The 21,795-nt window shown below is 42.7% G+C and overlaps 1 protein-coding gene across 1 annotated transcript in view; it reads right to left on the reverse strand.

Moving 5' to 3' along the window:
• COL17A1 (collagen type XVII alpha 1 chain) overlaps nt 1-11,071 on the reverse strand; it is a 58,017-nt gene extending 46,946 nt beyond the window's left edge. Inside the window, 4 exon segments of the mRNA XM_006021297.2 lie at nt 2,582-2,680; nt 3,751-3,795; nt 4,435-4,500; nt 10,888-11,071. Coding sequence (XP_006021359.2) covers nt 2,582-2,680; nt 3,751-3,795; nt 4,435-4,489 — 199 coding nt within the window. The 5' untranslated portion in view covers nt 4,490-4,500; nt 10,888-11,071.
• Between the last annotated feature and the right edge of the window lie 10,724 nt (nt 11,072-21,795).

Here is a 21,795-nt window from a genome sequence, read left to right on the forward strand (position 1 = left end):
GTGAGCATCTTTGGGTCTGGGTTTGACTGCCAGTCAGGCTGGCGCTAATCTGCTTATGTCTGCTTCATTCAGTGGAGTCCCTCTAGACTGCAGAGAAATGGATGGAACTGATTTCAGAATCTGGCCCTTATATGCTATGGGCTTCCTGCAAGTATACAGGTCTCCTGAGGCATGTGCTAATCACTTCCATATTGTGCCCACTCCAGATTGCACTTCAGTTGTCTCAGCTTATTCAACTCTTTTAGAGAGCTGGGAAGGATTTCTGTAATATACTAGCTTTGTGTAGCTTTACTTTCCCAAACTATCCCACATCAGCAGCAAGGGGCATCACATATATAGAGAAATGGCTGGCAGGTGCTCTCCCCATCTCTTGTCACCTTCATTTTGACAATACAGGAAAAAACCTCCTTAAAGAAAGGCCTGTGATTACAGCATATTCACAAGGAAAGGAGCAGGGCTCAGGAGATGGGTCATCCTTTTCACCTCTGATTTGCACCCCTTATTGTAAAGTTGCCCTTGGAAAATGTGATTGTGGTGTGTAAAACAAATCTCCAGTTAACTCATACCCAGCATTTCAAAGAGCTAGCTTTATCTGAAAAATGGTTCTGCCTTCTGCTTAGAATCTGTTCCATCCTGGGCAGGAATGGAAAGTCAAAACACTGAAAATTTTGGGGAAACAAAAAATTCCCAGAGACTTTCAATAGGAAATGTCCACAAGAGAAGTGCGGGAACTTTTGATTGAAACAAAACGATTGGACATTTGGCAGTTATACTGTTGTCGCAGTTTCTCCCTAATGAACAATATAGTTGAAATCAACATAGCTCCCTTTTGAAAGTGTCAGTTTTGACCAAGTTGTATTTTCTGAGGGGAATGGTTCATGTTTGGTTCCCATTTTCAAAAAAGGGCGGAAGGAGGACCCAGGGAACTATAGGCCAGTTAGTCTTACCTCGATCCTGGGTAAGCTTTTTGAGAGAATTATCACAGCGCATGTCCATGAGGGGCCAGCAGGGGAAGTTACGCTTAGGGTCAACCAACATGGGTTCATTAGAGGCAGGTCCTGTCAGACCAATCTGGTGGCCTTCTATGACCAGGTCACAAAATCCTTAGACGCAGGGGTAGCAGTGGACGTAGTCTTTCTGGACTTTAGGAAGGCCGTCGACACTGTCTCTCACCCCATTCTCATTAAAAAACTAGGGGACTGTGGCATCAACACCTACACAGTCAGATGGGTCACAAATTGGCTGGAGGGCCGCACCAAGAGAGTGGTGGTGGACGGGTCATTTTTGACCTGGAGGGATGTGGGCAGTGGGGTCCCCCAGGGCTAGGTCCTCAGGCCTGCACTGTTCAACATCTTCATCAGCGACTTGGACGAGGGGGTAAAAAGCACCCTGTTCAAATTCGCAGATGACACTAAGATGTGGGGGGAAGTGGGCACACTAGAAGGGAGGAATAGGCTGCAATCAGACCTGGACAGGCTACAGGGGTGGGCCGATGAGAACAGGATGTGTTTCAACACTGAAAAGTGCAAGATGCTGCACTTGGGGACAAAGAGCCAGCAGCAGACCTACAGGCTGGGGAACTCCCTTCTCGTCAGTGCAGAGGCAGAAAAGGATCTTGGAGTCATTATTGATGCCAAAATGAACATGGGCCGACAGTGTGGGGACACAGTTAGGAAGGCCAACCGCACCTTGTCATGCATCCACAGATGCATCTCAAGCAGGTCCAAGGACGTGATCCTCCCCCTCTATGCGACACTGGTCAGCTGGAGTACTGTGTCCATTTCTGGGCGCCGCACTTCAGGAGGGATGTGGACAACATGGAGAGGGTCCAGAGAAGGGCCACCCGCATGATCAGGGGGCAGCAGGGCAGACCCTACGAGGAGAGGCTAAGGGACCTGAACCTGTTCAGCCTCCACAAGAGGAGGCTGAGGGGGGACCTAGTGGCCTGTTACAAACTAGTCAGAGGGGACCAGCAGGCACTGGGGGAGTCCCTGTTCCCCTGAGCACTCCCAGGAGTGACAAGAAATAATGGTCACAAGTTGGCAGAGGGTAGATTTAGACTAGATATCAGGCGGCGCTACTTCACTGTCAGGGTGCCTAGGAGCTGGAACCAGCTTCCAAGAGAGGTGGTGCTGGCTCCTACCTGGGGGGTGTTTAAGAGAAGGCTAGATGAACACCTTGCTGGGGTCGTTTGAACTCAATACTCTTTCCTGCCATGGCAGGGGGTCGGACTTGATGATCTGTCAAGGTCCCTTCTGACCCCACCAGCTATGAAACTGTGAACTATGTGAAAAACACTGACCAGTTATACCAGTTATACACTGACTGACAGCAGTGGGAGTTAGAAGTGCCAATCACTTTGTAGGACCAGGACAGTCACAGTGAGCTTGCTCTCGGCATTCTGCATTCACGTACACGTTTGAGAAGGAGGACTCTTGCTCTCCAACTGCACTGAGAACAATAAGTGTCTGTTGGAGGCATCTTTGGGATGTGCCCTTTTCTCCCCGTCTGCCTCCTTCCCTGATCTGTTTACGTTGCTTTTGCTCTCTGCTCATTCCCACTGGGCTTTTTCACAACCTACTTGAAGTCACATAGCTGCTGCCATGGGTGTAACTCCTCTTTTCTACTCCGCTCCCTCCGCCGTGGGCTGATGTTTTGATCCCACTGCTGCTCCCTCCTTCTGTAGGAGACAAACACAAAATGAGATTTCCTAATGGAAAGACCTACAAGACCAGGACAAAAGCAAAGCAGCAGCACAAGGGGGTATCCATGGCTGGTGATTACTAGACCAGGAGGCATCTTTGGAACCGTCTGTGTGGATGGAGTTATCACTGCTGGAGAAGCCAGTCATCCTGCATCCCTTTTCCTTCCTCAAGCTCTGAGATTGTGCATGCACAGAACAATACAGTGATGGGTACAGATACCTGAATTAGATAGAGCACTTGAACCTATAGAACCAGACTTGAGTAGCACTGTACCTAGCCTACTACTTAGTCCCAGCTCTATGCTTCCGGTATCCAAGTTAGCTTGTTCAGAACAAGCTTGGAGATCTCTATACATGGCTTGTACTGTGTCACAGAGATGCACCATAATGGTAAGACTGCTGAAGTGATTGAGGGCTATACATCACTTCCATTTTTTATTCCCCCCAAAGCAATTTTCTTACTCAGGAATCACATGCAAGAAGCACAGAGGATTTCCTCATGCTAGTGCAGGGAGGGATAAATCACAGCTCCTGCCCCAAATGATCCCTTATGGATTTTCTTTGGCTATATCCTAGGGAAAGGCTGGTATTGTACTTTTTTACTTCCCTCTGAGTGTTGTGCTAGGAGAAGGAGTATTTAAGGAATATGCAAGGGGAAACAGCAAATCAGGGAACCCTACAGCCAATCTGTCTGTGCCATCACTGTATCGTGCCACCTTATTCATCTATGGGCCAGCTTTTCTTAACTTCATCCACAGGGGACTTTCTTTTTTGGACGCAATGCATTAAAATATAAACTCTTGCTCAATGCTCGCTCAAATAGTTCAAGGGCTCAACTCTAGCCCATGAATCCTAAGTCATCACCATTAGCTTCTTTCTAATGTCATGTCAGTAGGTCCCCAAAGACTGTCCTTTCTGATAGTGACTAACATTACAGGAGGGATTGCTGAACACTGCATAGTACTTCAAAGGCACACCAAGCAAATGCACCAAAATCCACAGAAGTGCACATACTGCAGAAATCTGACACCTAAATGTTCACTTACTTGGTGGTAAGGATGTGAGTCTTGTGGTTACAGTCTCCGTAATAACTGTGGAAAGAAAAAGTTAAAGTTAGGGCTCTAAACCAACCAGGTATAGGGCAGGTTTTATGCCACATTTTAGGACGCTCTTGAGACCATACAGACAAACTGTTTTCCAACCAATATATATGATACCTATGATTTTCACAGAAATTCACTGTTTGGCCTTCTTTTGTGCTCACATTGATCTTTTTGATCAAATTGATCTCCATGTTGCTGCCAGTACCAAAAGGTAGTTCGCTTAAACCAGTTTAAATTAGTTGCATGCAGCAGACTGAAAGCTCTTAAATGTGTGATTCAGAAAGTGTTGCTAGTTCAAAGCTAGCTTGGTGATGTCTACAAGACCTACAGAATACATATACCCTCCCTGTTTTACAAGTGTTGCACTAAAACATAAAGCAACTTGTCCAAGATCACACAAGAGGGCTATAGCAGTACCAGGAATCCAGAACCCCAGTCCAGCTTTTCATCACGAGGCAAGATTAGTTGCACACAGCAGTGTAAATTCTCCTAAAAGTTTACTGTGGTCTCTATGACAAGACATACTCCTGCGAAGCTTGAGGGAGATGCAGTCTTCACGTCTGGCCAGGCTCGTATCTGATCCCCTCTAAAATTTTGGACCAATTTTTTATATGGATCTTTACTTACATCTTTCGGTGACTTCAGATCCGTCTTGTTTGGTTTTCTTTGTTAGGGAATCCATACCATTACCACCTGCAGGAAAGGCAGACAAATTGCATTGAAAGGAACATAATGTCATAGACATTTGATACGAGCGCTACAGCAGGATGAGTCCATGTCTTATCACCAGCTGGTTTGGAGCTACCGGAGATGTACAAGCAGAGCTTAGGAATAAATGGTCAGTCAGGCACCCGGTGGAAAGCAAAAGAATTCTTCCTGGAAATGGAGACAACAGACCTCTGAAAAAGCAGAGCATCCAACCTACTTGTGGAAAACAGTTGCAGACTGACCTGTGCTCTTCCTTTTTTTTCAAATCTGTGTTTCTTTTGTCATTAACTTCGCTACCTAGAGCTAAAGGACTTGCTGGGTGCTTTTTTCTTTGTTTTTTTTCTGCCACATTCACTTGCCCTCTCTACCAGCTTACATTTTTAAGATTAATATTCTACTTCTCCTAATATTGAAAAACAATTTTAATTGAATGATATATATTACTGATTGCTTTCTTACATATTGCTCAGCAACTGCTGCCAAAGAGGAACATCTGGACAAACCAGATGTTAACTCTCCTATTGATCATGTATAATGTAGACCCACTGTATTGCCCTATAAAAATATGATGATTATCACCTAAGAACCCTGGTTATGGATCAAGATCTCACTGTGCTAGGGAAAAATAAGGACGATGCTTGCTCCAAATTGCTTAAAATCTAAGGCTAGAGACAAAAGATGTATATAGGCAGACAAGGGGCCAGTAGCGTTCCACATACAGAGATACATGGATAGACAATGCAGATCTTGTAATGCAGAACTTGCGTAGCCATACACAGGATGGGTAAGCAATATCTATCTAGGTTTTGTCAACTCAGCACTTATAGCCACCAAATTGGTGCCCACGTTACACTGTCATTCTCCAGCTGTGCCCAATGTGGTGCCATACTGCGCAACAGGTAATGAAAACTAATGTCATGTGTTAAGGAACGGGCAGTTTACGTGCATTTACCAACAGCATGCCCTAGAGGGAAAAAGATGGATTATTTTCTTTCTGCTCAAGAGATTGTGTTTCACTGTGTGAAGCATAAGTGACATTCAGCAGCTGGTAGGTTTAACTACAGAGAGACCATCCCTGCCTACAGACATTCCTGTTGCACCCCAGGAGCTTTTCCTTGTTCAAACTGCTTTTCTGCAGGCATGTGAGTATGACTGCTGAACTTGGCACCATGCTCTCACTGAAGTAGGAGAAGTAGCAAGCCAGATGCTAACTCAAAGAGTCATCGTGAGCAGTTCACACAAAACAAGCCCTGACACAACAGGAGGCATGGAAGGTAGACTAAGAAGGAGAGATGGCAAAGCCAACAACTAAAATGGGAGTGAGCAAGCTCCCTGGAGCCAAACCCACCCCATAACTCAGGGAGAGATTAGATCTGGATTCAGGTCCAAGCTTCATGACTTTATTACTTAACTGTCTCTAATATGGTGTAACTCCACTCCTTTCTGAGCTGGAACCAAAAGATAGGATTTTTTTTTTTTTAAACAGTCCCATTTACCTCCTTGGAGCAGGACTAGATGACTGAGCAGCTGTGGGATCCTGTCTACTGCAGTGGTCCTGCTATTGTCACCAGAGGTGAAAATGCAACAGCGCTGCCAAAAACATTAAGTGTTACACAGTCTTTGGGCATGTCTAAACTGAAATCATAGCAGTGACTGCCATGTAATTTAGACACATCCCGCTGGCTTTAACCTAGCTCCTTTGGGTAATAAAAGCAGTTTATCTGTGGCAGCAAAGAGATCAGCATGAACTAATTCACCTTCTTTCTCAGGTGAGCTCATGCTACCATGGGTAAATTGCTACCAGCAACCAAGTTACTTTAAGTTAAGCTATTTTAGGTATGTCTAAGCTACACAACAGTCATTGCAGATCTATCCTTACTGACTTTTATCCCTGTTTCTAGCCAAAAGTGTAATCCCAGGAAGCATTAGTACTGTTTGCCTTGGTTTTTGCAAATGCACTGATGCGAGAAAGAATGACACAGTTAGGGAAAACTAACAGCAGCCCAGAGAAAATTCCCCTGGATAGAATGAAATGTTCAGTCTCACAGTCTTAGTTTTACTAGAATAATATCCCACCATGTCTAATAAACCTAGTCACCAGAACGGGGGAGATTTTAACATGCTAAAAGTATCAGAGTTGTTCTCAAATGAAATTCCACCACATCTTTTAGGGATTCCACCTTATTTGAAGACTTGGACTTTGACTTGAAAGCAATGTGTTTAAAGGCTGATTCTGCAAGGGATTCAGGCAAAATTCTGTCCCAAGTTCTCAGGAGTTTTGTTTGAGCAACAAAGGGCCAGGACTGAACTCACCAACACAGAAGATGGGTTTGATTTTTCAGTGCTTTAAGCATGGTGTCTTCAGTTACATTTGTGCAAATCAAGTGTAAAACATCCCCAGTTTGACACATTGCCATGTGACACTCACTTCGTACAGACAGAAAGAAAGATGCCATAGGAAACGCAGTCAGGAATCAGGCATAATATCCAGAGGAAGAAAGTGCTGTCTTGTCCGTGATAAAGATCACATTTGCAGTAAATGTGGCTTGTAACCCCAAGTTGCTCTGTCTTTAAAATAACTCTTGCATTCTCAAAACTAGCTGGGAACCCAGACAGCTGAGTGGAGAGAGGACACCCTGAACAATCACCTTGATTACAAAAAGGATAATTATTCCTCTTCCCTATAACTTTTCATCTGTGTTCAAAACAGGTCCTAGGGATGTCCTTACAGTGCACAATTTAAGTGTCTACAAAGTTATCGAGAATGTGCCTCTTTGTATCATCAGTCACTTTGTCTGCTTATTTTTCGTACAAGTAAACTGTAGCAAAACATCGGCCAGATCCTGATAGCTGCAGAGCACATCCCAACTCAAAGCATTTCCATAGGAATTGTGGGGGACCAGCTCCATTCAGCTTCAGGCTGTTTGTGTGTCATGGCTAAAGAAAAGGAAACTCAAGAGTTTTGGTTTCTGCAAGCCTGTAGACTGTTGTTTTTAGTCTGAGGTTCTGTGAAATATTTTCCTTCATCATCTCATTTAAACTATTTTCCCCAATGGCAATAGGTATTTCACACAAGCTTGTGCTACAAAAGCAATGAAGACTCCAGCTGAGATTGTCAGTTGCCTGAAGGAACTGGTGCCTAAAGCACATTCACAGCTTTTGAAAGGCTCCAACTTTCTGTCTTTAGGTCTATTGGGGAAAGACACATCAAAGGCAACTCAAGTTTTTTTTCCAGAGAGAAACAGGTTGGAACTTCACAAATTTTGCATCCTGTTCTAGGACACAATTGTTTTCAAACGGATTTAAGCCTGATCCTGCATATGCTCAGAGAAGTATGAGACTTTACTCATGTGAGTAGTCACTGACCGCACCCAAACCCTTACCCAGTAATAGCTACTGCATGTAGCCACCTGCAATTCACAATGAAGCCACTAATACTAATAGCTATGACTTCAGCGATCTACTCAAGTAAGTAAAATCATACACTTTCTGAAGTGTATTCAGGATGGGGGACTACATTTGGAAAGCATTATTCCATCTGCAGGGTGTAAATTACACTTCTCTGCACAGACGAGTCCCTGGTCATTCCCCATGGGGTGAGGATGGTGCTTCCGCTGTCATCCAATTTTTATCCAGACTGGGCATGGACTTAAATGTCCCTGCACTAAACATAGCTGGTGGAAATCAGTGCCTGGATAAGCTCATTTCCTGGCCATGCCAATATTCAGGCTACTGACATCTACATTTTGGAGGCTGCTATCTCCCATTTTGTAGCACCATAGCTTTCTTTCCTGGAGGGTTTTCCACCTCTGAGAGTAGCCCCCTTGTTTAACACTGGCAGATGTCAGTATAGACATGAGGTTGTTCCACTTGCTCTTGACAATCAGGAGTGCTCTATTTTAACACTGCTCATATAACATAAGAAGAACAAATGAAAATAGACACTTCCAGGTAACCTACACATCCCTAAATCCCCTGGGCTGGAGAGACACCTGGCTCTGCACTCCAGCTTTATTCCCCACACAGTGACACTAGTGCAGTTATCAGCCTTCTCTCCAGCGAACTACTCGGTCTGAGTTCCAGTAGCTCCCAGTGCTGATTTACTGCACAGACATCTGTCTGGATTCACAAAGATATAGCTATGGGCTATGTAGGAGGCAAGCAAGAAAATCTCAGTTGAATCACAGAAACCTTTAGCAAACATCCCTGAGCTATGAGATTGTGAAATGGGATAGTTCTCAAGCCATAGGAGGCAGGCAGAGTTAAGTTACAGGAACTGTCCATCCTTTTGAGATCACTGTATGAAAAGTGCCATGTGAACCCAATCTTGACGGGGTCAGGGTTTCTCCTGAGCTGTACCCCAACTCATTTCAGTCTGAGCAATGGGTGTGCAATACGCTTGCAGGACCAAAGGAAAAGCGCAAGCACATAATTCAGCCAGATGGCCTGACTAGGCATCCACACAAGCATACTATGTCATCTGTCTACATGTCCATCTGTTATTTTAAATGCAATGGAATAATATATTTAACTACTACTTCCATGAGATATGGTCTCACAAACACAAGAAGAGTTGCATTATGGCAGGTCCTACATAATGGACGCTTAATATAATGAAAGGCCTAAAGATGCTCAGCAAATCTCAGCTGCTGCAGTTAGTTGGACAAGCCAAACCCTCTGGTTATTTAAAAAAAAACAGCTACTACTTGCATGCGGCAGTAGTGTTTGTGCCATACGTTTTGTCATTGGGGAACTTCTTACATTAATTTATATCTGTGGAGAGATATTTTAATGGAAGTGGTTGCTTTGCATTCTGTTAGTTTCTACACCTATCATTTCTGTTTTCATGTCAGGAAATTGCTGCATTCCTAATCAGGAAAATTAAACCCACTCTGATCCTTTTAACCCATTTAAATTTCTTCAGCTGTGATGTATTCTGGTAGAAAAAGACACCACGAAGTGATGCGATTAATGATGTTGATGAAAATCTTTGATCCTATTTTATGGAAAGGATTCCACGGAACCCATAATCCTTGATCAAACTCATATTCTGAGGTCAGGTAAATTGTTCAGAACAGCAATACTAATAAAGTAATTCAAAACCAAACCACCGCTTCCATGACATCTAACGTCCTTCAAGGTTTATACCTTGTTAGCTACATCTTTTACATGTCACCAGCATTCAGCTAAGAAAATAAATCACAGCCTTATTCTGACCTTCACTCACAGTCTAGGACCAGCATGTAATATTAGCCACACTCAGCTCTAATTTATAATCTGCAGTTCTTTGTTTCAGAAGGCAGGGTGGAGCCCTGACTGGATTGTACAAGTCAGTCACAATCATCTACCCTCAAGAGTATGTTTTTCTTTCTGCCCAAAACAAAAACAGATCCAAATTCAAAGCAAGAACAACCTGTCCTGCACCTTTCTCATTCCACTTGTACAGAGGGAGTTAAATATTCCTACAAACTGAGACTTTCCAGTCAGGGTTTCTAAAAAATGGGTTAGCTTTATGATTATCCATTTCACAGCTGGAGAAACTGAGGCAAAGGAACTTTCCCAAGGTGATGCTGACAGCAAGCTGCAAAGACAGGAATACAACCCAGGTGTCCTGAGAAATAGCCCTGTGACTAGACACTAGAGCCCACTGCACAATGCATTCAAATGGATTTTCAAATAAAGCTTTCCTGAATTGCCTTGAACCAGTTTTTAAATGTACCATACAATTCTTGGCCTCTTAATCTTACATGAAAACAAATTTGTCCAAGAGTCCATGATATATGACTCACTGCTGATAAATAGCTCCCTTTGTCTGAAACTGATTTCCTTAAAAGCAAAGTTGGTGCCTCCCAACATACAGCTTCATCCTAAATTGGCTGCCGGTGCCATCTGGATTGCAAGTCAGTCCACTCAGAATCCTAATACTGTCCTCCACTTTCACCAGCTCCCACATCAACCTAAAGTCAATCCTCACGTTCATTCCGAATACATTCTTTTTAAAAGCAAGTACCAGATAACTTGAATCTTGCAGTGCAAATAGCTGTTCTTCCAGATCCTAACACAGCTAGGCACTTCCCCAGCTGTATGATGATTTTACAATAAGCATTCAAAGAAAAATATCTACACTCTCATTACATTCCTCATACCTCAACATGTCAATGTCTTTCACTTAGCATCCATTTAAAGAGCTCCCCCTAGTCCAAATGTAGGTAGCCCAAGTAACCCAACACTTACATACTTGATAGGATTTTTATACTTGATGTCCCACAGAATTTTTCCTTTTTTCCTTCTAAAAAACATGTTTGCCTTGTAGGGAATCTGGAAAAGAAATAGTACAGACCACTTTTTTTTTTGGCTTCTTATTTTACTTACCTGGAGCTTTTAAGTTAACGACCTGGAAATCCCTCTTTCTTCAACTGTTTCCTGTCTCTCAAAATTTGCTACCTACACTTTATACTGCATCCCTCCAAAGGTGTGTGGTGTCTGAGTGATCCTCCAAGAATGTTCTTCTCTTCTTGTATTTAATCTATTTCACCCCCCCTTTACTTTTCTTTCCCAAGTCTTTGCTCCCAGACAAGTCCTAGCAAAGGTGTGTTTTGTTTTCCTACCTCACTCCACCCTCCCAATTAACTGACACAGTGAAAAAAAAATCTGCCTCCAGGAATCAAACTTTATTGAAAGGTGAGAGTGCTTATGCCTACCTGGTCAGGTAGATTAACTATTTGGAGACAGGGACAAAGACTTATGTCAGAGGAAATGACTTATTATGGCACTGCTTTCTCATACATGATTTGTGCATTGTAGGTGCAAATTTAACCTGTTTTGGCTTTTTATTACAGGTCTGTACATCTCTCACAGGCACTTCTGCAAGGGCTTAGGGCTTGCTAGGGCTTAGTGAGGCAACTTGAGTGCCAAGAGCCAAATCCACAACTACTGTTAGTTGGGATAGCCCCATGGAAGTCACCACCTTCCAGTCATCACCAATACTGAAGCAGCATTTACAAGGCAGCACTGTTAGGAAGATTCATACACCAAACTGTATGACATGAAGGAATAATCTCCCCCATGGCACTCCAGTGTGAACTAAGAATTTGTTTAGCTTTCGCTCTTTTCACAGGGATTGTGCTGGTGCAGGGGTGGCAAAGATGCAGCCTGTATCTTCACCCATCACTTTCACGTCCTTACAAGAAATGTTCTGCAGTGTTTGGGAGTGCAGCTGGAACCCAGGGCTTCCCTGCCACTAAGTGTGAGGCCACTTGGCTCCTGATTGCAAAGGGCTGGAGGGAAATATCTTTTGAACTCATCAGCACTGCTCCAGGTCAACCGAATGGATCACTACAAAGAACTCACCACCCAAGGGAGAAGTGAGCTGCCCCTACAATGCTTAGGTCCTTCACATCCTGGTGTGGACCATTAACCACAGGGCCAGAGCTTTGGCTTGACAAACTGGACATTAAATGAGTTCAGGGGGAATAGAAGCTGATCCTCAGGCCCTGCCGAACTGCACATGTGCAAGACCTGATGGGGGAAGACAAAGGTGACCGTCTGCATCTTCAAGATATTGATTCTTTATTATTGCTCATTTTTATTGTCGAACTGGTATTGATTCTCTACTTTGATCTTCTTCTTTAGTGCTGGTCTGTAATACCAGTTACAGTACTGAGCTGCAAACATGACCCTGATGCCCACAGACAGAAAACCAGGGCAACAGAACACAGAGGACCTGATGGGCTATTCCAGATTCTTAGACACCAACAGTCCCTAGCTCCTGTGACTCAATGGAGAAGCACAAAAGGTCTTTACTAGAGGGAAAAATCTGAGCCTTACTTAAAAAAAAGAATAAGAAAAAAGAAAAGCCCTGTAATTGCTCCAGGGCTGAAGTAAAAAGCTCTCACCAAGTAAATGAGCAGGCATAAAAAATCTAAACTAATAAAAGAGAAAGACAACTTTTATTCTTCCAGAAGCAGTAATGGCCAAGATGCTGGGTTAGCGTTCCTTGGCAACAGACTGTTTATGGAGCTGTCCTGATTAATCGTTTTGTCCACTGCTTGTTGAAAAGAAAAAACAAGGGGAAAAGTGACCTATAGATACCTGAAAAAGAAACAGGAAGAAATATCACTCACTGTAAGCTACTTGAATCAAGATTCAAGTGAGAAAATTTGAGGGAAAAAGGAGTGGTTTAGGCCAATGATAAAACCATTGCCACCTGATGCTTGTTAGATGAGCTGTGTGAAATGAGCCGAGTGTCTCAGTCCCATTCATAGTGGACAGGTGATATTTTCTTCATAGTCTCAAGGCTCTGATTTATGGAGGGGCTGAGAAATAATCCACACCATCAAATGAAGACAGTGGACTTATAGGTAGGCATCAGTGCTGAAAATGAGAGCCTCATTGGCTCCCTGTTTGACAGTTTCAACAGAAGGGTTATAAATTAAAGGGCCATGGATACTGCCCCCTTAAAATGGTGTCTAAAGAGTAGGGACAGGACACATTTATATTGGGGAGATATGTTAATATCTCATTTTGTGATTTTTTTTTTACCCTGGTGCACACTTCTAAAGTTTGCTCCCTAGAGGCTGCCCCAACTTAGATTTTCTTGGTGCTATAACTGATGGAGCTATACAGCCATAAAACAAAACGACTGACAGGATTAGCAACACCCAGCCCCTGTAAAAGCAGGGAATTTTGCAGGCCTGATTTTAATAGGTATTACCTGCTTATTACACCATAGGAATAAAAATTCCTGAGGTTCTTGCCAATCTACTTTGGGGAAATTCAAGTTTATCTTTCTCATGTCTTTGACTTGTTATACTGTGGTTCTTAAATATGACTTTCTTTGGGCCATTGTCATAGATCTACTTGCTGTACAGGGAGATTAAAAGAAACAGAGGAGGTCACAAAAACCAGGAAGCTTAATTGGATGAGTTCCTGAAGTCCCTTTCAGCCCTACTTTTCTGGGATTCTATGAAAACCCAATGTAAATGATCATGGCCTGATACATGAAATTTCTGGGATTTAAACCATGTCCTTGATGAAGGCAAAGACTGCTCACCATGGCAGTCAAGGAATTCTGAACAGATTAACTAACCTGGGCATGAGATAACAGTGCAGTAGGAGCTCCAGTTTAGAAACCTGATCAAATCTAGTGCAGAGATTTTGGGCACCCATACACGTGCTCTGACCCATTCTGATTAGAACGATTAATCGAGTCTGCTGGAGCAGCTTCTAAAATGCCTCCCTTCCCACTCCCCCTAGCTCTAGAGCACATGTAAAAATGCCCTTTAGGTCCAGCATTCATGGAGGCTGATAATCTATCCCTTTGGTAGGGCAAGATGCTTGCCTTACCAAGCATCTTGCCAGCTTCTTGGTGCTTGCCCTACCAAGCAACTTCTCAAATGAGAGACTTTTAGGCCCGTATTCAAGAAGCCACATCTCAGCAGTGACTTACTATCGTCTCCAATTGTCTTATTGTGAGAAGAATTAATGGGAGTGTTAAGAAGTTAAGCAGCTCTGGCAGCATCCTCAAGATTTCCTTTTCTGCTTTCACGTTGGTGTCAAGCCAGGTTGTGGTAAAGAGACTGCTCTAAACTTATTGATCTCTGATGTCTTTGTCTGCATGGATGAAGGTTAAGAACTTATGCAGATTCTTTTAAATCTCTCAGCTGCATTGATGACATTGACCTCCTTCATTGCAGGTTTTCATGAAAAATCTGGATAGACATCAGTCTGGGACAGTTTTGGAACAGCAAATCCTGAATTCATCTATCCTTCCAGCTCAGTGATTCTATGTGATGTAGTTTTGATAAGTATGCAGATACTTCCAGAGACAGTCACCATCCTTGCATTCCTGTCATTTCTGAGACCAGTTAGGAGGTAGTATTGGATACAACAAGGACAGACATGCCAGGGTTCTGTTTTGCTGCTACTCCTAGACAATATGCCACAGCAGAGGTCACAAAGCAGTTTAGGTTTCTGTGTCCCCAACATATGGATGACACTCAGCTTAATAACTTTTTTTCTATCAGGCATATCGATTGAGGCCTTTCCACTTAGACCTCTGGCCAAAAAGCAGGGCTTTGCATAAGTGTTAGCTGGCTGAAAGTCATTCCCAATATAATATGCAGATGGTGCTGATAGGATGAAGGAAGCAAACTGGAGTAACACACACTTCTGTGATTAAGGAAGCATGCCTGCCTTTTTTAACACAGCTCATTTTAGAAGTTCTCTTGGCTCCTCAGCTGCTTCTGGATGACCAGCTAGCAGGTGAAGCCTAAACTCCATTCTGACATCAGGAGGGTGCCAGGGTATAGGGACCCTCTGACAGCACATCCTTTTACCCAACTACACTCTATGAATTAAGGGGTGACAGGATGTGACAGAAGAACCACTGTGGCAGTGATTCTCAACCAGCATGTTGGAGCACCCTGAAGTGCTGCAAAATCCTTTGAAGGGTGCCTTGTGTGAGGAAATAAGCACAGGCATAGGCTTACCCCTGCCTGACCATTCCCTCCTGCTCCCACTGCCTGGTCCCTCTGCAAAGAGATAAGCACTGTAAAAAAAAAGTTTTTGAAATGGGGTGCTGCTCAATTCACAGAAGTTATGAAGGGGTGCCTCAAATCTAATAAGGTTGAGAGCTACTGTGCTATAGCTACTATTTGCCTGAGATTCCCCTATGCAGCAATGGTTGGACACACCAGCTTTCTGGGTGCTTATGTCACTGGCATAGGAGCACATCCCAGGCTGTGCTTTTGCTGCTGCTGTCTGCTATGTCAGATGCCCCATAAAATGGGGGAAAAAATGTGAAAACATAAGCAATAAGCAACTGACACTTGAGTGAGACTAGAAAAAGTGATTTTATACTGCTTTTTCTGAAAACTGATGTGAATAAGGAGGTATAACATATCAATTAAACTCTATCAATTTACTAGAGACGAGAATGCACCAGAGATCTACCCTACAGATGAGGCTATCATCATCAAATACTGTAAATGCATTACTGTATTCATAAATGATCTAAAACATTTGCCAAGACTTGTCTGTATCCTTTTTGTCTGAACACAATGTGAGGCTAGAGATCAATCACTTAAACTAAACCAACTGGTCTGGTTATGGTATGCTCTTGGCTTTCTTCTAAGAGCTGAAAGAAAATATAGTACATTGATAGACTGGAAATACACCTGGAAGCCACATTATTGTTGTCCTCAGTTTCAAAGAGAACTGTAAGACACAGGACGAAGATGTACTGCTTGCAGCAAAATGCCTGGGCAACTATTTCTATTGACACATGAGTTATGTGGCCAGTGATTCAGACTCAAAATTGAACATCACATTGCATGCCCACACAAAGACTGTTAACATATGGAAGTGAAAACCACACCTATCCCTGTTAGCAACTGCAGCTCCTACAGTATACCTCTGCTTTGCACAGTCGAGACCATGGCAGCAGCTTAACCAATCAGACCTCGTACACTGAATCATTCACTGACTCACTGTCTTAAGTCCACATCTTACACACCACTTGAGAAATTCATTATGAGTAACCTAAGGCATGAAAAGTAATCTTTACGTGACTAGCTGTTGCCTTTGGCCACTGGGAGGTGAACACTGTAAAGCAGTGCCAGCGCAAAAAACCAAACCTGTTGATACAAAGCAGTGATCTGTCAAAGCACACCTTGACTTGGATCTTCAAGAGAGGAAGTGCTGTCCACAAGAAATCTATTTCTTGATGTAACTTCATATGAAACATCTTCATTTCTTTTGATGAGCTCCTTGGGGCAGGGAGCTGCTTTTTTGTGTCTGCTTGTACAGTGCCTTGCTCCATGGAGGGCCAGTCTACCTTCCCAGTGTGACCCCAACACCAATCATTATAATAAAGTTACATATGCCTGCACAGTAGAGCACTGATTGGGGATTTTTGGTGTACTGCAAAACAAATTTATAAGAAATGAGACTAACAACAGGAAACACAGATCTAGGTATTCCTTAGCAAGGGAAGAAGTTCCAGGAGATGAAGCACTATATGCTGGTAGTGTAATGATGGGTAGGTGAGCGGGGCATGAGCCATGAGCACAGTCTAAGAGGATGACATTGGAATGGAGCTGGGAGACAGGGCACTTCACCCTCTCCTTCTCCCCCAGACCTGCACCTTTTCTGCAGCAGTGTGGAGGGCAGAGCAGCAGCAGAGGCACGTGGTGCCCTGGGCTGTGGCAGTGCACAATGCAGGAGCAGCAGCCAGAAGTTCACTGTTCCAGGGGGAGATGAACCATTTTTTTTCACCATGGAAAAATCAGTGTTTAAATGACTGCTCAGCACATGCATCAGCATAAAAAAAGATGACCACCCCTGCCTCCCTCCCTAGCAGCAGTGAACATCCAGCTGCACCATATGCTACCATTGCTCAGAGTATAGAACGGGCCTGTTACAACTCTGCTGTTCACTCCCCTTTGTCTCTAGGTCTGGTTTTAATAACACGAGTCAAAGTGATGGAGACAAATTCCACCTGTGACCTGTGATAGCTTTTGTCCTCTGTGTAGTTACTCTGGCATATTTATGTGCTGATATATATTGGGTTGTGTGCTAGGATTTGGTTGTCAAAACCAGAAGTTATTAATGCCATCCTTGCTTAACAGGGCATATAGATTGGGCTGATGATAATTTTGGTGTATCAAGTGTGTGGGGCAAAATGATGCATCACTCCTGGCCTGGAACATCCTTACTGAAGTTCCAGTTTTCCACTAGGACCATGGCAATTGAACAACTACTGCAGTCCAGTGAAGCTCAGGACTGCCAGGGAACACAGGACAGAGGCTGGTGAATCTGATTATTGGTGCTCTGTAATGAAAAGCAATCCTATCTTTATCGCAGGACTAGAGTGATGTGTTCATAGTTGCCCTGCTGTTTTGATAAATAAGTCATTTGCAACACATGCATACATATGACATATGGTGCACCATATGGTGCACTGTCATTTAGATCTAAACCATCTATTGTGAGATGTTATAGTGGTGCACTATCCTGTGCAATCAGTTACACTGTGAGCAAACAGATTTAAAACTGTTTTCCTTTGTAATGACATTACAAAGTCCATTTAAAGAGGGCCATCAAATTCCTTAGTCATAAGCTTATGAAAAAATGATGGCTAGCTGTGAATCTCTAAAGCTTCATGACTTTTAACAAATGTTACTAATAGTCTCAAAAATATGCCCCAAAGTGCATTATTCATTATTCTCCTGTGAAAAATGTTCCAGTTTTTCAATGAGGGGACAGGAACAATAACAGGGGACTTAGCTGAGTAACTACCTGACCACAGAAAATGGACGATGAATGGAAAATAGTGAAGACAAGCATGTCGGGACCCAGGGCAGCTGGCCAGCAGCTCTCCCTGACTCCCACCCGGGCAGATAAGGGTCTGGGGTCTTAGAAGGCCGTCAGGCGGGTACTTGTGACGCCTGGAGTGGAATTAATTAGGCGGACGCTTATTGGTTATAAAGCAAGATTATTTATTTACGCCGTCAAGGTGGCAAAGGACGGAGGTCAAAGATATTTGGTTAGTTATAGCTTAAAGTTCGTAGGTCGTAGGTCGGTCTGCATAAGAGTTTGGTGGCTGGGCAGAGAAATGGTCGGGCCGGCAGGTCGTCGATTTACGTCTGAGAATTGGGTCCAGACGGGGGAAACTGACAAGTGATCAATTTGTCAGTTACTCTCACACATACATTTAGAGGTTTTTTAGGTGTGTGTGCGGAGGTCTCCCTTCTTCTTCTTCTTTGCGGAAGTGTATTGGGGTTTTATTTGTGTAATAGCCAATTGGTTTTCGCCACGTCATAAATTTAATTGAATCGCCAATTATCTAGTGGTCTTCGCTGGGTGTTATCATAGGGTTATTCCTTGTTTTTTTTGACTAATTATAATGATTTATGTACAGCACAGAAGGCTAAGTTTTATCTCTGTTAGTGGCGCAGCAATAAATTTTTTTTTTACATGCGCAGCAAAAAGGCGGTTATTGGCAAAAACTTTTGTTAACCCTTAGTTAACTTAGTATAAAACAAAACCGCTTTGAATGGTTTTATTTGTTTGTGACATGGGCACTACTTAATTTGGTTGTGACAAAGCAATTTGCCAATAACCAGCAGGTTGAAGAACTGTTTGCAAAAACCCTTTAGTGAGCATATATGAACAACACGTATCTGAAGGAAATCAGATTTTAGTTTGTGAATGGTTCACTGCCTGCAAATGGGCAAAATTCACAGCAGCTGCTCCTGGCAACAAACAATACAAGAGACTCCTAGTCATCCAGCCACATTCTGCACGTTTTACTGTTAAAATTAATCACTGAGGAAACTATGTAATGGAAAGGTTCATCTCAACAAGCTACACCAGACGGAAGCTGGGAGGTTGCCCGGCAGGTCGTCGATTTACGTCTGAGAATTGGGTCCAGACGGGGGAAACTGACAAGTGATCAATTTGTCAGTTACTCTCACACATACATTTAGAGGTTTTTTAGGTGTGTGTGCGGAGGTCTCCCTTCTTCTTCTTCTTTGCGGAAGTGTATTGGGGTTTTATTTGTGTAATAGCCAATTGGTTTTCGCCACGTCATAAATTTAATTGAATCGCCAATTATCTAGTGGTCTTCGCTGGGTGTTATCATAGGGTTATTCCTTGTTTTTTTTGACTAATTATAATGATTTATGTACAGCACAGAAGGCTAAGTTTTATCTCTGTTAGTGGCGCAGCAATAAATTTTTTTTTTACATGCGCAGCAAAAAGGCGGTTATTGGCAAAAACTTTTGTTAACCCTTAGTTAACTTAGTATAAAACAAAACCGCTTTGAATGGTTTTATTTGTTTGTGACATGGGCACTACTTAATTTGGTTGTGACAAAGCAATTTGCCAATAACCAGCAGGTTGAAGAACTGTTTGCAAAAACCCTTTAGTGAGCATATATGAACAACACGTATCTGAAGGAAATCAGATTTTAGTTTGTGAATGGTTCACTGCCTGCAAATGGGCAAAATTCACAGCAGCTGCTCCTGGCAACAAACAATACAAGAGACTCCTAGTCATCCAGCCACATTCTGCACGTTTTACTGTTAAAATTAATCACTGAGGAAACTATGTAATGGAAAGGTTCATCTCAACAAGCTACACCAGACGGAAGCTGGGAGGTTGCCTATTTTAGAAAACTTCCTAAAGAAGTTTGATGTTGTGTTTTGGAGAAATAAAGAAATGTTTCAAGTCATGCCACCCTACAAAGCATTAAAATCCCACATCGGCAGGAAATCCTGGATGAAATATCTGTGCCAAGCCCAAATAATACACCTCATTCAACAGCAATGCACCTCCTATGTTGTAACATGGGTTCTCATTAGCAGGATGACAAATGCAATGGAGGACAAGTTTTGTCTTTATACAGGGAACCAGGAAATTAATTGGAGGACCTCTCTTTTTCTCTCTCCTTCTCCAGCTCCACAGCAATCCCTCCCACAAACCCTATTTACCTGCTAAGTTTCAAAGGACCATTTTTTGACATGGTGTAATGTATTAATAACATGGATTATTTTGTAGAAGGGATGGTATTTCCGAATGACTCTGGCAGCACAAATCCCACTGATGTGGAACCACCTAAGTGGCTCAGAAATTTCTACCTAGTATCTTTAATGCAAGATTAATTCTGTAATCTTTTTGGGCACGAAGGTTGAAATTCACAGTAATGGAATAGGCAAATAGAAGGCCCCACATACCATTTAAAGAGCAATGCCAATACATGGCACCTAATCTAAGGAGCTGACTAGCTCAAGGGAACTCTGTAAGGGCAAGGAAGAAGGGATTTTTCCCCTATGAGGTGTATGGAGCATGCAAAATGAACGACAGCTGCTCCATAGCAAATCCTTCATTAGAGCTGAAGACGTCAAAATCCTTGTGCTCTTCCTTGAGCCTCTCCTGGTTCCCACCACTAGCAACAGAGCAAAGGGAATCTTTGCAGAGCCAGCCTTCATACAACATACACTGCCTTGCACAACCTCCCCAGCTCCTGCCCCTGTACAGCAGATCCATACCAGTTGTGCTGGATGAGGGACACAGCACTAGAATGAGAGTAGACAGAGCAGGTCTGCTATGTATAGCTGTGTGGAAAGCCCAGAAAATACCTGTGCCAAAATTGCACAGGTGTTTTGGCATAGCACAGAAATAAATAATCATGTAAGAAAATTAAGGAGCTATGATTTGCAAAATGTTTAAACTTCATGGTTATGGGCTCTGTCACAGACAAAAGATCAGAGCCTAGTATCAAAGAAAGTGTGGCTAAAGCATAGAATGTCTGGCAGCTCTTTAAAGTATACTACATTTGTCCTATTCTTCTGCCTGTTTCATCCTACAGGGATTTATTTTAATCTTTATGGGATATTTTTTAATTTAGGGTAGAAAGAGTGTGGTAAGTGAAACTGCCTGTTTTGTTCATCCAGCTAGCTCTTCCTCCTCCTGTGGCACATTAGTCACTCCAGATAAACATTACTTCCAAGCCATACAGATCTTTCTCAGGCACTCTTGATCTATTAACTATAACTGTTTGAGTACTTCCAGGAAAGAAGCAAGAGAGAGAGTCATTGGGAACAGCATCTGAGCAAATTACCATGGATTTGGCAGGGACTGTGATATGCCTCATTAGCATTATCAGAAATCCCAACTTCCAGTAAATTGCATTGCCTTAGAACCTGTTTCACTTGGTGAGAAAGAAGCCAAACAAAAATCACCATAAAAATATAAGCAGCAGAAACGATTCCCATCCTCTGAGACTTTCAGATTTCCATTTACACAAGGAAGACTAAGCTTTGTGAGCAAGTGTGGCCATAGAAGTGGGTATAGACACATTTGTACAATTTCCCCAGCTATTCTACTGTTTAATGCTTTTATTTTGTTTCAGTGGCGAACAATACTTTCTTTCACTTTTTAAATTCCCTCCCCACTATCCAATCAAGTAAGTTTAAAAAGGGGGAGAAAATAAGAAACATTGCATTTTTATTTTTCCTCTGGAGAAAAATTTAAATCTGTGAGAAAGTGATTTTTCCTACTGAGATGTTTTTTCCCCCAAATAAAATAAATATTCCTTTGATTTCATTTTAATTAAATGTTTTAATTTCACCTTTACACAGGGAACAGCAAGCAAAGCAAAACAAAACAAAACATGTTTGTATCTTCCAAGAATGTTTGATAAAAATATGTCTTAATTATTCTTTGCCATTACTAGTTATCTTCTTCAGGCTGAATTATGGTTCTAGGCATGGCTAG

The sequence above is a fragment of the Alligator sinensis genome, unplaced genomic scaffold (genome assembly GCF_000455745.1).
Source record: "Alligator sinensis unplaced genomic scaffold, ASM45574v1 scaffold61_1, whole genome shotgun sequence".
Taxonomy (NCBI): Eukaryota; Metazoa; Chordata; order Crocodylia; family Alligatoridae; genus Alligator; species Alligator sinensis.